The sequence below is a fragment of the Orcinus orca genome, chromosome 7, assembly GCF_937001465.1.
Source record: "Orcinus orca chromosome 7, mOrcOrc1.1, whole genome shotgun sequence".
Classification (NCBI taxonomy): domain Eukaryota; kingdom Metazoa; phylum Chordata; class Mammalia; order Artiodactyla; family Delphinidae; genus Orcinus; species Orcinus orca.
In genome coordinates this window covers 101,322,448-101,337,567 of record NC_064565.1, presented here as the reverse complement: position 1 = coordinate 101,337,567, position 15,120 = coordinate 101,322,448, and the positions used below count along the sequence as shown (strand labels likewise).

General features: G+C 41.6%; 1 protein-coding gene, 1 long non-coding RNA gene and 1 other non-coding gene across 5 annotated transcripts in view; 1 reads left to right on the top strand and 2 right to left on the bottom strand.

The window, feature by feature from the left end:
• ARPC2 (actin related protein 2/3 complex subunit 2) overlaps nt 1-5,189 on the bottom strand; it is a 42,140-nt gene extending 36,951 nt beyond the window's left edge. Inside the window, exons 1-2 of one of the 3 annotated variants that reach the window (XM_049712648.1) lie at nt 5,038-5,189; nt 4,737-4,818 (exon numbers count right to left, since the gene is read on the bottom strand). In XM_049712648.1, the coding sequence (XP_049568605.1) occupies nt 4,737-4,810 (74 nt within the window). In that variant the 5' untranslated portion in view covers nt 4,811-4,818; nt 5,038-5,189. The remainder of the gene's footprint in view (nt 1-4,736; nt 4,819-5,037) is intronic. The other 2 variants (XM_012533236.3, XM_049712649.1) reach the window with 2 other exon arrangements.
• Nucleotides 1,788-1,924, bottom strand: LOC117201905 (small nucleolar RNA SNORA42/SNORA80 family). Its single transcript, XR_004484047.1, has one exon. It is a non-coding gene; the product is annotated as a small nucleolar RNA SNORA42/SNORA80 family (small nucleolar RNA).
• A 22-nt stretch (nt 5,190-5,211) lies between the features above and the next one.
• LOC117201213 (uncharacterized) lies at nt 5,212-8,888 on the top strand. Its single transcript, XR_004483194.2, has 2 exons — nt 5,212-5,321; nt 5,435-8,888. It is a non-coding gene; the product is annotated as an uncharacterized LOC117201213 (long non-coding RNA).
• The last annotated feature ends 6,232 nt before the right edge of the window (nt 8,889-15,120 follow it).

The window sequence follows — 15,120 nt, the reverse complement described above, 5'->3', positions numbered from 1 at the left end:
TAAGGAAGCTTCTAGAATGTCACTAATCAGTCAATAAAGAACTCCTGGCAACTGCTATTGTCCAATCCTCTTTCCTCACTAAGGGTTTTGGAGTTTTTACTCCCGAATGCATCCAGTTCCCCGTTGTGCATTTGTGTCCCTCTTCTAGTTATCCCTTCCACAAGCTGAATTAGAGGAATTATTGAATTCTGCTCATCATCTCACCATAAAGTTTTTGATTACTCTCCTTTAAGTCCTCTCTAAGGCTCCCATCCTCCTTTTTGAGCAAAGCCTAGAAAAATGGATCATGTTAGGTAAGAAGTGGGTGGTCCTACTCTCTGTTAAGCCACGTCTCAAAATAAGAACAAAGAGGGTCTAAAAGCTCATTCACACAATGTCAGAAAAGTGATAAACTGCTAAAGAAACTAAGAACCATTCTATCTGGCTTCATCCATTGCTTCAAGAAAACACTTATTAAGCTGACTATACACACAGTGAGAATGCTGGGAAAACAAAGATGATGAAACCACAGGCCCTGCCCCTAAGGAGTCACAGGTTTGGTACACACGTAGGGAGTGCAGCTCTGGGGCTTGATGCCCAAAGTGGTCCCAAGGCAGCCAGAGGGTGGGCAGCAGTGTTTAACTACAGTGACCTGTAAAAAGACCAACTAGATCGTCTCAGCAAGTCAGCCACTACATCCAATTTCTTCTAAATGCTTAAACAATGTCCTAATTCCAAATCACTTCAAACCAGTATGTCTCTCTGAGGACATATGCAGCATATCTGGGAATGAGAACAAGGTATCAGCAAGATTTAATTTATTCCTTTCTCAAATTTCTCCTCCCACAGTCCTCGCCCACCCCAACTGGCACAGCCTGCTTACTGAGCTTCACTCCCCCTTATAGAACCACAGCTCCCCACAATATGCACAGCTGTGGCAAGGAGCCAGCATGCACTTAAAATCAACAGCAATTTGCATCTGACAGCATTTCCTCAATTTTGGACTCTAGCTAAGCTGACAAGCCTAGTTTCTGAGGCTGTAAAGGTTCTTGGTGTGTATATACTAACAAAAGAATTAAATTAATTTGCCAGATTACTTCTGCTTTAATTGGGGGCCTGGGTAATACTTCCTAAATGATTAAAAAAAACAAAAACAAAATGCTGTTGACAAGACCTGCACATGAGGTTATCTGCAGTCAATTTACCAATAACTATCATTCTGTGAGGATACAGAAATCATTCCAATAAGCCACCTTCCCAATAGGGCGGTAGGAAAAAAAAAAAAACGGTAAATCGTTTGGAATGAATCTTAGGCTTTGTCGGAACTGCCTCCAAATTAAAAGGGTGTCGTGACCAAATGTATTCTTTTTTTTTTTTTTAGTTTATTTATTTTTGGCTGTGTTGGGTCTTCGCTGCTGCACGTGGGCTTTCTCTAATTGCAGTGAGCGGGGGCTACTCTTTGTTGCAGTGCGCGGGCTTCTCACTGTGGTGGCTTCGCTTGCTGTGGAGCACAGGCTCTAGGCACGCGGGCTTCAGTAGTTGTGGCACGCAGGCTCAGTAGTTGTGGCACACGGGCTTAGTTGCTCGCGGCATGTGGGATCTTCCTGGACCAGGGCTCGAACTCACGTTCCCTGCATTGGCAGGTGGATTCTTAACCACTGTGCCACCAGGGAAGTCCCCAAATGTATTCTTAAACAATTTAGATGACAGAATTGCTTTATTCGAAGGAAATTTAGACTTTCAGTAGGATGTCACAGGCAAGAAGACCCAGCAGGATGATATGAGAGGCATCACTCTCTTCTGTTTCATACTGTACAACACCCTTCAGTGCTCACAGTCCACAGGTAAGGAGGCTGGGCAATGGTTCGAGGCTGCAATTTACTCTCGCATGGGTACATTATGAGAGGCCCATAGAGAAGGACCTGTCATAAATCCATTACCATGCTCTGAGAGGCGTTTAAAATAAGATCAACTTCAAAAGGAAAATTACTCTAACAGTATTCTAAAGTATATACGACAGAACTATTTTTAAGACTATCTATCTCATGCTTATGTTCTTAGTAGCTGGAACAGTGCTACATTTCCAAATGCAGGCTTTCTGCAATAATGGAAATGTTCTACATCTCTGCTACCCAAATACCGCTGCTCCTAGCCACATGTGGCAACTCAGCCCTAGAACTGTGGCTAGTGTGACTGAGAAACTTAATTTTAATTCACTTTAATTAATTTTTATTTAAACTTAAACTAGTCACATGTTGTTACTGGCTATCATTATTGGACATCGTGGAGATGGAAGATTCACTCTGGGGAAGGCTGCTCAGAACCTAATTTCCCCAACTGGTTTGTTGAGAAGTGTAAAGCAGGGTGGAGCTGACCTCTCCCAGCATGTTCCCACAAGGGCCAAGCCTTTCAAATCCCCAGGGTTTCTCCTCAGCACTACTGCCTTTCTTTAATCTTTCTCTGATCTCCACCCCAACACGTGTCACCCCTTTGGTCCTCTGTAACTTTGCCAATGCTCTCAGAAAGGTCCCCCTTTCCTGTTCCTGCCTGGTGCTGAGCACTGGGAGAAGCCTACCAACGTTTATGATTATCACACTAGTCACCCTTCTCTGGAAGCTCTGGCTAGGCATGCACCTTGATAAATTCTTAACTACTCTACTGCTGCCTCACCTTACTGGTATGCCTGGAAATTCACACCCCGTCTAGAAACAGGCTTCTGCTAGGTGTTACATTTGCAATCCCAGGAAAGCCCTACCTCCTCAGCTGAATATCATAGTCTCTTTTCAAAGGTTTTCAAAGTGCTTTACAGCAGAATACGTTTTGAGCCCACTTACTTAAAGACACACCTCAAAGGGAAGAAGAGCCAGAAGAAAAGACAAAGCTTGCTGCCCTGCCCCAATATTCAACATCGCTACAACATATACTTTGTAAAAAAAAGTCCCAGAAGTTCTAACTTATGCCTTCCAGACTTGAGTGCCTACATTACTCCCACTGAAATGGTTAGTAGCTCTTTTTAAGAGTAATGTTCTAAAAGCAGAAGAGCTGAAGCTCTGAGTTATGGGCTACATTTCAGAATCACAAGTTATTAACAAACAAGTAGTTGTGAAGGTACTCCTACACCACAAGGCATGCTTCTACTTGAAATGCACAGGCATTTATCTTGTAGATCAGCTTATAACCACCCAGGTCTCATTTTTTGCTAGTCTAAACTTGAGAATTCACTTGAGATCAGCTGTGAAAATGCAGAAGTTAATTTAACTTCCTCCTATGTGCTACACTGCTCAAAAAAGGACAGAGCAATCACCCAAAATAAGCCACTAAGCTGATTCGTTTGAACATTTAAAATGCAAAGCAACTGGTAAGTGAGGCTGAAGACACGAAGCAAGTTAGCCTAAAATATAAGCAACTGCAGTCCCTGGCAGGAAACAGTAGCTACTGCTCACTGTATGTGTTACTTCAAGAAACGTTGTGCTTTGCTTTACAGATAAAATCTGTGGCCTTATAAAAGAGACAGACAATATATTCAATTTAAGCAGTGGGTTATAAGTATTTTTTTTAATGCCTCCAAGCCACAAGTTCATTATGTCCACTTAGAATTTCCCCTCCACCAATCCTCTTCCATCTGTGGCTCTCCAAGCACTTGCTCTTTTTATTAGTTCCCAGTTCACCAGAAACGGTTTGCACTTATTTCCTCAACTGTGTAAGCAAGATGTGAAGCCCCATCCTCACAGATGGGGAAATGAGGCAAAGGCACTGGCCACAAGCCACCAGAAATTAGAAGCTAAAACCAACTCCTTGGTTTAAATATATTACAAAAGCAAAGCAGCTTTGGGGGAAGAGGTTGTCTTCTACTGATTCTTGTGTTTGACAGAGAAGGGTGCCTTTGAAACATGTCCTAAAGCCCACTTTTAAAAAAGCCAATGGCTAAAAACAGGTTTCATCTAAGAACTTAACAGACTCTAGAGGCTTTTAACTGTGTATCTAGGCCAGAATTACTGCAGAAGAAATCACAGACCAGGGGTATGGTATAAGAATTTAAAAGATAAACAACCAGATAGAGGACAGCGGGTGAGGAAAGGATTATTAGAACCTCAGAAGAGCGATAAGGAAGGGCTGTGGATGTGGGGGACGACTAACTTTGCTTGAGAAATGTAACAAAATGGCCAGTGTCTCTCACAGCTGGGTTCAGGGAAGGTAAACTAGAGAGATCATCGGGTTTTCCGGCTGCAAGGCTGGGCCTGCCTTCAGTCTTCCCTCCCGCTCCCTTAGACAAGGTGGGGGGTGGGGAACGAGAAGACTGGTGGTGATCTGGGCCTGCATCTTCTTTCCTCCTCCAGTCCTGGGAATTCCTGAAAACTCCTTCCAATCCAATCCCAAATGGGCTCTCTCCGGGTTCTGAACAATGACGGGGAATACAGAGGGAAGTGGTCCCCTGCTCGCTCCAGCGGGCAATGGGATCCTCCAGCGAGAGTTCTGGCCCAAGCTACCCTCACGTCCCACAGGTCTCCTGCACTTTGGCACGCGCTCTCCTGTCCACTCACTGCTTCCGCATCCCTCCTCTGAGCCTCTCCCCACGCATCTCTGCCCCTCACCCCACCGCGCCCAATCACCGCCCACGTCTACACCGCCTGGGCAGTCCCCACACCCTGCCAGGTCTCCCACCTCCCTCCTCCATGTCTGGGGGGCTGAACGATTAGCAGGGGTCAACTCTGCCTCCCCCGCCACCCACCAGCCCCCGGCCCCCAGCGCGCGCTCACCCGGCGGCCGCGTTCTCGAACTTGAGCGCGAGCGTCTCCTCGATGATGCGGTTGTTCACCTCCAGCAGGATCATGGCGGCGGCTGCCCCGGGCAGGGGAAGGAGAAACAAGGGCGGGTGAGGGTGGGTAAAGGAGGAAAGGACGGAGGGAGCGGCCCTGCTGCCCCCTGAGGAGGGGAGCTGGGTGGGGTAGGAGGTTAGGGGAGAAGGGGAAAGGGATCGGGGTGGGGGTAAGGGAACGCGCGCGCGCTGGCCCGCGCACGCACTCACTGTGGAGACACCTACCCACCCACCCGACCGACCTGGCCCCCGAAGCCTGAACCCGCCTGCCAAGCCGCCGCCGCCGCCGCTGCCGCCTCACTGACGAGCCCGGTCCCCGCCCAGCCCCCGGCTCTAGCCGGCCACTTCCGCTCTCACACCCACTTCCGCTCGTTGCCCGGACGCGCGGCCCCGCGGGGCCATTTCCGCTCCGACCCCTCGTGCACGCGCACGCAGGCGCGCCGGGCGGGGGCGGAGGCCGCGCATGCGCATGTGCGGTGCCGCTAGTTCGAACTCCACTTTCCCATAGACGCTCCAACTGGCTGTGGTTAGTGTGTTTCCTACCCTGCTGTCCTTCCCCGAGGCCTGCCTCACTGTCCGCCGTCTCCCTCCCGCACTCCCCAAAGGTTTACTTCCACTCTTCCCGTCTTGTACTTTCAGAGACCCTACAAGAAGCTCGCCCTTGTCATCTCCCAGCCGGCTTCTTTGCTCTCAGCTTGTTTGCTGTCGGTGTGACCCTTCCTCATGCCACACTAATGGCTGTCCGGCGGCACCATCGTGCATTCATTTCTTCCACAGATGTTTAATGGGCTCCTGCTCTGCGCTGGGGATACAGTGGCGCGTGAAACAGATGAGGTCCCCCCCTCGTGGAGCTCATAGTCTGGTAAAGGAAACGGACTACAAACTCAATTTATGTAACTACAGAGTGTTAAAAGGGCAAGGAAGGAAAGGAATGAGAAGTCACCGAAGTGAATAAACCTACCTGGTTTCCTGTCATGCCTCCATTTCTCTGCCGGGAGCTGCCTCCAAGGTGCCCCGAACATGATTTTCTCTGCCTCTGAAACCCTTACCTTCCAGTACCTCTGCCAGAGACATACTTTTTTTACTCAACTTCATGTGGGAAATGAACTCATTTTTGTGCTGCGTCTGTACCTTTTGCCTGTGTGCCTTGTTTTGCATTTTTCCTTCTCCAGGGAGGATCTGACAAACTTGAGTTATTTTTACATGTATTGATTTATTTTATGCTAAGTGCTCCCAGGAAAGCGGGGGATGGGGAATGCAGAAAATGAGCAAAAAACTAGCTCTTGTCAGCGAGGCCCAGAGAGCCCTTCAAAACGGATTTATTTACCGGCCATGGATAAACTTCGAGACATTGCGGATACCCCCAAATAATATGTTAATATTTTGACGTTGTTTATTGAACTAAAATAATACGCATACATAGTTTAATATATATATACATATACTAGAAGGCTTGTAATGAAAAAAGCAGTTCTCTGGCCTACTCTTTAGAGGCAATAGCCTCAACTCCTTTAGATACTCATCCAGATTAGATCCATATATCTAAATAAATGTGTATACTACTAATTCTTGATTTGTTAATTTTAAGGGTTATTTGTTGACTTCCTGCCGTGATAGATAAGAACATGAATGAGTCTATCACTTCTGTTCTCCACCTCCACATTTATATAACTTTTTAGTTAAACCAATAATCAGCATTTAAATTATGTTTGTGAATACTGTTTACTAATGAGCCAATAAAGGTAGTACAACCATGCCTTCTAGATTATACAGCCCTCCATTTTTCTTAGAGTTAATTATTGCCTTTTTTTCCTCACTTGTCAATTTTCTATATTATCTACAGTTGGCTGCCCCCACCCCAGCAAGTGTTCCAAGACTCTGTCCAAAACTCTAGCAATATTTTCCATATACTCAAATGCATAAATTCCATTTTTTTCTCTAGAGTCTTTGTCCCAGAGCCTCCTTCCTCTTGTTTCAATCTGGGCTGACTGATCTCTAGACTTGCTATACAGTTGTCATTCTGGGATTTTCCTTCGTTGCTGTCATGGGCTGGTTTTGCCCATTTCATGGATCCCATGCCTTCTTCTTTCTTAATTTACTTATTTGTTTTGCTAAAGCACCTCCTTTAGTAACCTTGTAAGGAAGAGAGATAGGGGATATGTTGTTGGGATCTTTGCATATTTTAAAATGTCTTAATTTTATTCTAATACTTGATTTGTAATTGAATTTATAGTTGGGCTGGTTATTGAATTCAAGTTTGAAAATAATTTTCCATCATAATTTTGAGGGTATTATTCATTTTCTTTTACCTTCCAGGGTTGCTATTGTAAAAAGTCTGATTCCTGTTCATATTCCTGATCCTTCGTATGTTACATCTTCTCCATCTCCATCTCTGGAAGCATTAGGATTTTCTCTTTAGGCTGTTGGTTGGAAATTTTATAATGATATGCTTTGCTGTGACTCTTAATTGTTTTGTACTGAGCACTCATTCAGAGTGGAAACTCATGTACTTCAGTTTTGGAGGAAATTTTCTTTGATTATTTACTTGATAATTTCTTCTCCTCCACTTTTTTTGGTTCTCTTTCTGGAATGCCTGTTATTTAGAAGTTAGATTTCTGGATTGATCCTTTCATTTTTTTCTTCTATTTTTTGTTTCTTTGGGTTTGTTTGTTTTATTTTTAATTGTGGTAAATGTACATAACATAAAATTTCTCATCTTAACCTTTTTTTTTTTTTTTTGCGGTACGCGGGCCTCTCGCTGTTGTGGCCTCTCCCGTTGCGGAGCACAGGCTCCGGACGCGCAGGCTCAGCGGCCATGGCTCATGGGCCCAGCCGTTTCGCGGCATGTGGGATCTTACCGGACCGGGACACGAACCCGTGTCCCCTGCATCAGCAGGCGGACTCTCAACCACTGCGCCACCAGGGAAGCCCATCTTAACCATTTTTAAGTGTACAGTTCAGTAGTGTTAAGTTTATTGACATTGTAATGCAACCAATCTCAAAAACTCTTTTCATCTTGCAAAACTGAAACTCTGTACCCATTGTTTGTTTGTTTTTGTTCTATTTTTCTGCGATATTTCCGTGTCATTATCTTCAACCATTTTAAATTTCAGTTTTCTTATTTTTAATTCCCAAGACCTTTTTTCCCCAACTCCCCTTCCCATATTCTATCCTTGTTTTATTGACAGGAATATCTTCTTTCTGAGGCTATTATATGTTTTATGGACAGGAATATCTTCTTTCTGAGGATACTATAGTGTGTTTGTTTTTAGTTTTTCTCTAAAAACTGCTCTTTGCTCTGTTTCTTTCTTTTCTTTTCTCATCTCTCTCATTTATGTTAATGGCCATCCTCAAAAGTCTGGTTACTTTAGCAGCTTGTTCGTATTTAGGGATGAGACTCCAAAAAGCTGAGTGGAGGCTGAAGTGTGTGGGCAAGATGTGTTGACAAGCACCTTACTACTTAAAAGGAACTAGCAGCATTGGCTTCCTCTGGAAGCTTTTTGGAAACACAGAATCTCAGGTCCCACCATAAACTACAGATTTAGAATCTGCATCTTAGCAAGATCCCTAGGTGATTCAAATGCATATTATGTAGTGAGAAGCACTGTATTAATGGACTTCACTCTAAGGTGCACTGATGATGTGCCAGATTTCATAGAGGGCCCTCATATGTCAATATTGGTCTTTTCTCCAGAGAAGGATCCTCTAGTTGCTTTGGGCTTATAAACTTGGCTATGAGTGTTCCCAGAGTCTTAAGAATGCTTTTAAAGTTCCAGCCCACTTCCACTTAAAGCCATTATAATCCCTGTGCCTCCCCACTGCCTTCCGCTGGGTTTGAGTGTATAGAAAATGAATCTCTGTTGGTGGAGATGGAGGAAGGGGTGGAAATGGGATGGGCCAGTGGGGAAATGGGATAATCACCTGACTGCTTGGGGACCTAGAATGCTCTTTATACAGATTTTCAACCAATCTTCTGATTTTCTTCATCTTGCTTTTGTTTTTTTAAACTTCTGACTGATTGAACAAATATCTTTGTCCCACCACCCAGCTTCCTTGAATCTTAACATTTTATAATTAAACTTGCTTCACAGCTTTTGTTTTTTTCTCTTTTTTTTTCAGAGGTTTTTAAAAAAGAAATACAGTTGAAACTTCCTGTGAACCCCACCCAATTCTATTCCTTTTTCTCCTTCCTCCCCCTCCTCTTCAAAGGTAACCATCACCTTGCATTTGGTGTTTATCCTTCCCACACATGTTTTTACACTTTTACTACATATGCATGTATCCATAAACAATGTGTAGCAAATTTGCATGATTTTAAGCTTTTTGTCGATAAGTGTCATACTGTACATCTCCTTTTGAAACTTGTTTCTTTTAGTCAGCAATATGTTTTTGAGATTTACCCATCATTACGTGAACCTCTTTTAACTGTGATATAGCATTCCAATGTACGATTATATGTTATGATTACCAAGGTATTTATCCATTCTCCTGTTGAAGGACACTAAAGTTCTTCCCAGTATTTTTTCTCTTACAAGCAGTGCTGTTTGGAACATTCTTGCACACATTTCCTGTGTACAGGTGTGAAGGTTTCTTTAGAGTATAGCCCTAGGATTGTAACTGTTGAGATGTGGATTATGGACACCTTTAACTTTTCCAGATATTGCCAAATTGCTCTCCAAAATAGCTGTACCAATTTATGCTTCCACTTGCAATGTATGAAGGTTCTCATTGCTCCTTGTCCTTACTAGCACTTGGCATTGTCAGACTTTAAGTGGATTGATATTAAAACACATCTGATTGTTTTTAAAACAAGAATTAGCCAGGTAGATAAAGAGAGGTAGAGCTGGAGAGGGGAAGTGCCAAGAGATGGACAGCTGGAAACACAGTAATAGCTAACATTCAGGTGGAAGATTTATTCTGTGCTAGGTGCTGTTTTAAGAACTTTACATGTATCTCTTTGAATTCCTGTGACAGCTCTAAGAAGTAGGAGCTACTATTAATTCATTTTATAGACGATGAAACTGAGATGCTGATAGGCTAAAGAATGTATCCAAAGTAATATATGTGGCTGGTCATTGAACTGGGATTTAGACTCCAGATGTCATGTTTTGACATGCAATATTGGTATCCAACAGGATAGTTGACATGACATGCAATACTGGTATCCAGTACTGAACTGGATAGTTCTGCATTTTAGTTTCAAGTATGATAAAATCAAAGTATAAAAAACTGGACCTGACACTTCATTTAAATAAAGACAACAGCTTCTTGATTGAACCTTCATCCTGCTGAACCCTGATGGCCAAAGTAGGGAAAGCGACTGTTCTAAAACAGCCTGAAATTTGCTGCTTTCAGTCGTAAAGACAGAGGATGGAGGTCATTTTGGGGTTGGGGGGCTGGAATAAATTGAAACTTGATTTTTGTCCATTTAGGATGTCAGTTGTAATCCCCAGGGTAACCACTAAGATAATAGCTAAAAAAATGTATAGAAAAGGAAATGAAGAAGGGATCAAAACTGTACACTAGAAAAATCAGTCGAAAGTAGGGTGTATTCAAGGAAATAAAGAAAAAAGTTTAAGATATAAAGAAAACAAATAGCACAATGGTAGAAGTAAGTCCTTTATTATCAGTAATCATTTTAAACGTAAACGGATAAGGTCAATTTATTAAAAGATGGAGATTAGCAGAATGTACAAAAATCTGTGATCCAGCTATATGCTGCTTACAAGAAACTTTAGAAGCAAAGACACAAATAGGTTGAAATGATTGGAAAAATATATTCTATGCAAATAGTAGCTACAAGAGAGCTGGGGTGGCTATACTAGCATCAGACAAAATAGATTTTAAGTTAAAAGTTGTTACAAGAGACAGAAGAATGCTGTATATTGATAAAAGGATCAATTTATTGAGAAAATACAGTAATTATAAACATATACACCCAAAATATAAGAATCAAATACTGACAGAATTAAAGAGAGAAATAGATAATTCTACAATAACAGTTGGAGTTGGCCTCAATATCTCACTTTAAATAATGGCTTGAATATCTAGACAGAAGATCAATAAGGAAATAGAGGACTTGAAGAACATTATAAATCAAGTAAACCGAACATACATGTACAGAACATCCCATCCAACAAGAGCAGAAATACATTCTCCTCAAGTGTACGTGGAACATTCTCCAGGATAGACCATACGTTAGGCCATAAAAAAATCTCAGTGAATTTTAAAAGATCAAAATTGTACGAAATATTTTCTTCAACGACTGGAGAATGAAACTAGAAATCAGTAACAGAAGAAAACTGAAAAATTCACAAATGCATGGAAATTGAGCAACACATTCTTTAACAACCAGTACATTAAAGAAGAAATTACTAGGGAAATTAGAAAATACTTTGACATGGATGAAAATGAAAACATAATATACCAAAACTTATGGGATGCAGTGAAAGCAGTGCTCAGAGGGATATTTACAGATCAACACCCTAACTTTATACCTTAAGAAACTAGGAAAAGAAGAGCAAACTAAACCCAAAGCTAGCAAAGGAAGGAAATGATAAAATTTAGAGCATATATAAATTAAATGGAGAATAGAAAAACAATAGAGACAACCAATAAAACCAAAAGAAAAGTTCTTTTTAAAAAAGATCCAACAAAATTGACAAACTTTTAGCTCAACTAAGAGAAAAAAAGAGAAGATGCAAGTAACTAAAATCAGAAATAAAAATGAAGATCTAACAGAAAAGGATTATAAGAGAATATTATAAACAATTGTATGCCAACAAATTAGATAATCTAGATGAAATGAACAAATTTTTTAGAAATGCACAAATTACCAAAACTCACTCAAGAAGAAATAGCAAATACCAACAGACTTCTAACAAGTAAAGATATTGAATCAATAATCAAAAACCTCACAACAGGGGCTTCCCTGGTGGTGCAGTGGTTGAGTCCGCCTGCCGATGCAGGGGACACGGGTTCGTGCCCCGGTCTGGGAAGATCCCACATGCCACGGAGTGGCTGGGCCCGTGAGCCATGGCCGCTGAGCCTGCGTGTCCGGAGCCTGTGCTCCTCAACTGGAGAGGCCACAACAGTGAGAGGCCCACGTACAGCAAATAAAAACAAACAAACAAAAAAACCTCACAAGAAAGAAATGTCCAGGACCAGGTGGCTTCACTAGTGAATTCTGATAAACATGTAAAGAATAATTAATACTGACTCTATCCAAACTCTTCCAAGAAACAGAAGAGGAAGGAAAACTTCCTAACACATTCTATGAGGCCAGCATTACCTTGATAGCAAAGCTAGACAAAGATACCACAAGAAAAGCAAATTACAGACCAGTATCTTTTATGAGTATAGATACAAAAATCTTCAACAAAATGCTAGCAAGCCAAACCCAAGAGCACGTTAAAAGGATTGTATACCACAACCAAGTGGAATTTATTCCAAGAATGCAGGGTGGTTCAAAATAAGACAATCAATCAATGCGATACAGAACATTAAGAGAATGAAGGAAAAGAATAAAGAACATCTCAATAGATGCAGGAAAGGCATTTGACAAAATACAGCACCTTTTAATGATAAAAATACTCAGAAAGCTAGGAATAAAAGGGAATTTCCTTAACACAATAATGGACATTTATGAAAAAACCCACAACTAACATCATACACAGTTATGAAAGACTAAAAGCTTTCCCCCTCAGATCAGGAACAAGACAAAGATATCTGCTTTCACCATTGCTATTTAGCATTGTACCAGAAGTCCTAGCAGAGCAATTAGGCAATAAAAATAAAGAAAAGACATCCACACTGGAACACAAGAATTAAACTATCTCTATTTGTGCTTTGGTTTTGTTTTGTTTTTGGCTGCACTGTGCGGCATGTGGGATCTTAGTTCCCAGACCAGGGATTAAACCTGTGCTCCCTGCAGTGGAAGTGCAAAGTCCCACCACTGGACCACCAGGGAATTCCCTAAACTATCTCTATTTGTGGATGACATGATTCTATATAAAGAAGATCCCATAGAATACACACACACACACACACACACACACACACACATGCACACACACACACACACACACCCCAGCTAGAGCTAATAAGTGAATTCAGCAAAATTTTAGGGAACAATATCAACACATAGAAATCAGTTGCATTTCTATACATCAGCAATAAACAATCTGAAAAGGAAATTAAGAAAACTTTATTTCCAATAGCATCTAAAAGAATAAATTACCTGGGAATAAGAATAGCCAAGGAGGTGAAAGACTTGTACACTAAAAACTACAAAACATTGCTAAAAGAAATTAAGACCTGAATCAGTGGAAATACATCCCATGTTCATGAATTGAAACACCTAATATTGTTAAGCTGGCAATATTCTCAAAAGCAACCTACAGATTCAATGCAATCCCTAACAAAATTCCAGTAGCCTTTTTGCATAAATGGAGAAACTGATCTTCAAATTTATAGGGAACTGCAAGGGCCTCTAAATAGCCAAAACAATGTTTTTAAAAAAGCAAAACAAAATCAGAGACTCACACTTCCTGGTTTCAAAACTTACTACAAAATGGGACTTCCCTGGTGGTACACTGGTTAAGACTCCATGCTTCCACTGCAGGGGGCATGGGTTTGATCCCTGGTTGCAGAACTAAAATTCCACATACCATGCAGCATGGTAAGAAAAAAAGAAAAGAAAAGAAAGAAAAAACTTACTACAGAGCTACAGCAATCAAAACAGTGTGACACTGCCATAAAGGCAGACATATGTAGACCAGTGGCATAGAATTGAGAGTTCAGCAATAAACCCAACACTTATGGCCAACTGACTTTTGACAAGGGTGCCAAGGCCATTCAATGGGGGAAAGAAGAGTCTCTCTTTAACAGATTGTACTGGGACAACTGGATAACCTCATGCAAAAGAAGGAAGTTGTACCCTTACCTCACTCCTTATACAAAAATTAATTTAAACTGGATCAACAACCTAAATATAAATGCCAAAACTATAAAACTATTAGAAGAAAACATAGGGGTAGAATCTTTAGAACCTCAGATTTGTCAATGGATTCTTAGACTTGACACTAAAAGCAGAAGCAACAAGAGGAAAAAATAAATTGTTCTTCATCAAAATTAAAAACGTGATAGACACATACAAGCTGTACCTCTAAACCTGAGGTGAGTCAGCCAAGAGCTCTCATTAGGTATAGTCAGCTGAAAGTCTAAATATGAATAATGCTATTGGTTGTGCTATTTACAGAAAATTAGAGATTTATTTAAATTTTAAGTGGTTTCATGTGCCTCCCAAGAAGTTATCTGCTTTAGAAAAATCACATGTATTGAGCCTCTCATTTTGGCATAAAAAGAGAGACACACCACTTTTATTAATAGTTTCTCCCATTTCTGCTGAATAAATGTTGAATTGAAGGAACGCCAAAGCATTCGCTTGCCTGGGATGCTTTCATGTCTTGGCCCTGTGCTAATAGGAGGGACAGATGTGACAGGGGAGATCAGGAGGCTATTCTATTTGTCTGGGTAGGAGATGATGACAGTTTGCTCTGGGTGGAGTAGTGGAGATGGAGAGAATTGGATGTTTTTGAGAGTTATTTCAGTGAAGGAATCAAAAAGTTCTGGTGATAGATTGAATAGGTGCTGCCTTAATTATCTATACTGAGTAACAAATTATCAGAAACTTAGCGACCTAAAATAACATCCATTTATTAGCTCACAGTTTCTATAGGTCAGAAGTCCAGGCATAGCTTGACTGAGTCCTCTGCTCAGGATCTCACCAGACTTCAATCCAAGTACTGACTGGGGCTGTGAATCAGAGATTCAACTGGGAAAAGATCCACTTCCAAGCTCCCCCAGATTGTTGGCAGAATTCATCTCTTTGCAGCTGTAGCACTGAGCTCCCCATTTTCTTTCTGGTTGTCAGAGGGCCCCCCACACTTCCTTGACAAATATGACAGCTTAATTCTTTAAAGCCAACAAGGATGTCTCTCTCACTTCAGCCTGCAGGATGGAGTCTTATAATAATGGGAGTCCTATAATTATGGGATTGACATCCTGTCACCCTCGCAATATAAGACAACCTGAACAAGAGGCTGACGTTCATCACCTTGGCCATATTCTACTGATTAGAAACATGTCACAGGTTCTGCCTTAAGGAAAAGGGATTATACAAAGGCATAACTCAGTAGAGGGGGGTTATCACTTTAGAGTGTGTCCCCCACAGGTAGGATAAGGGAAAGCAAAGTGTCAGCTCTAATATTCAGATTTCTGCCTTGAGCAGGTGGGTGGAAATTGTGCTATTTATTGAGATGAGA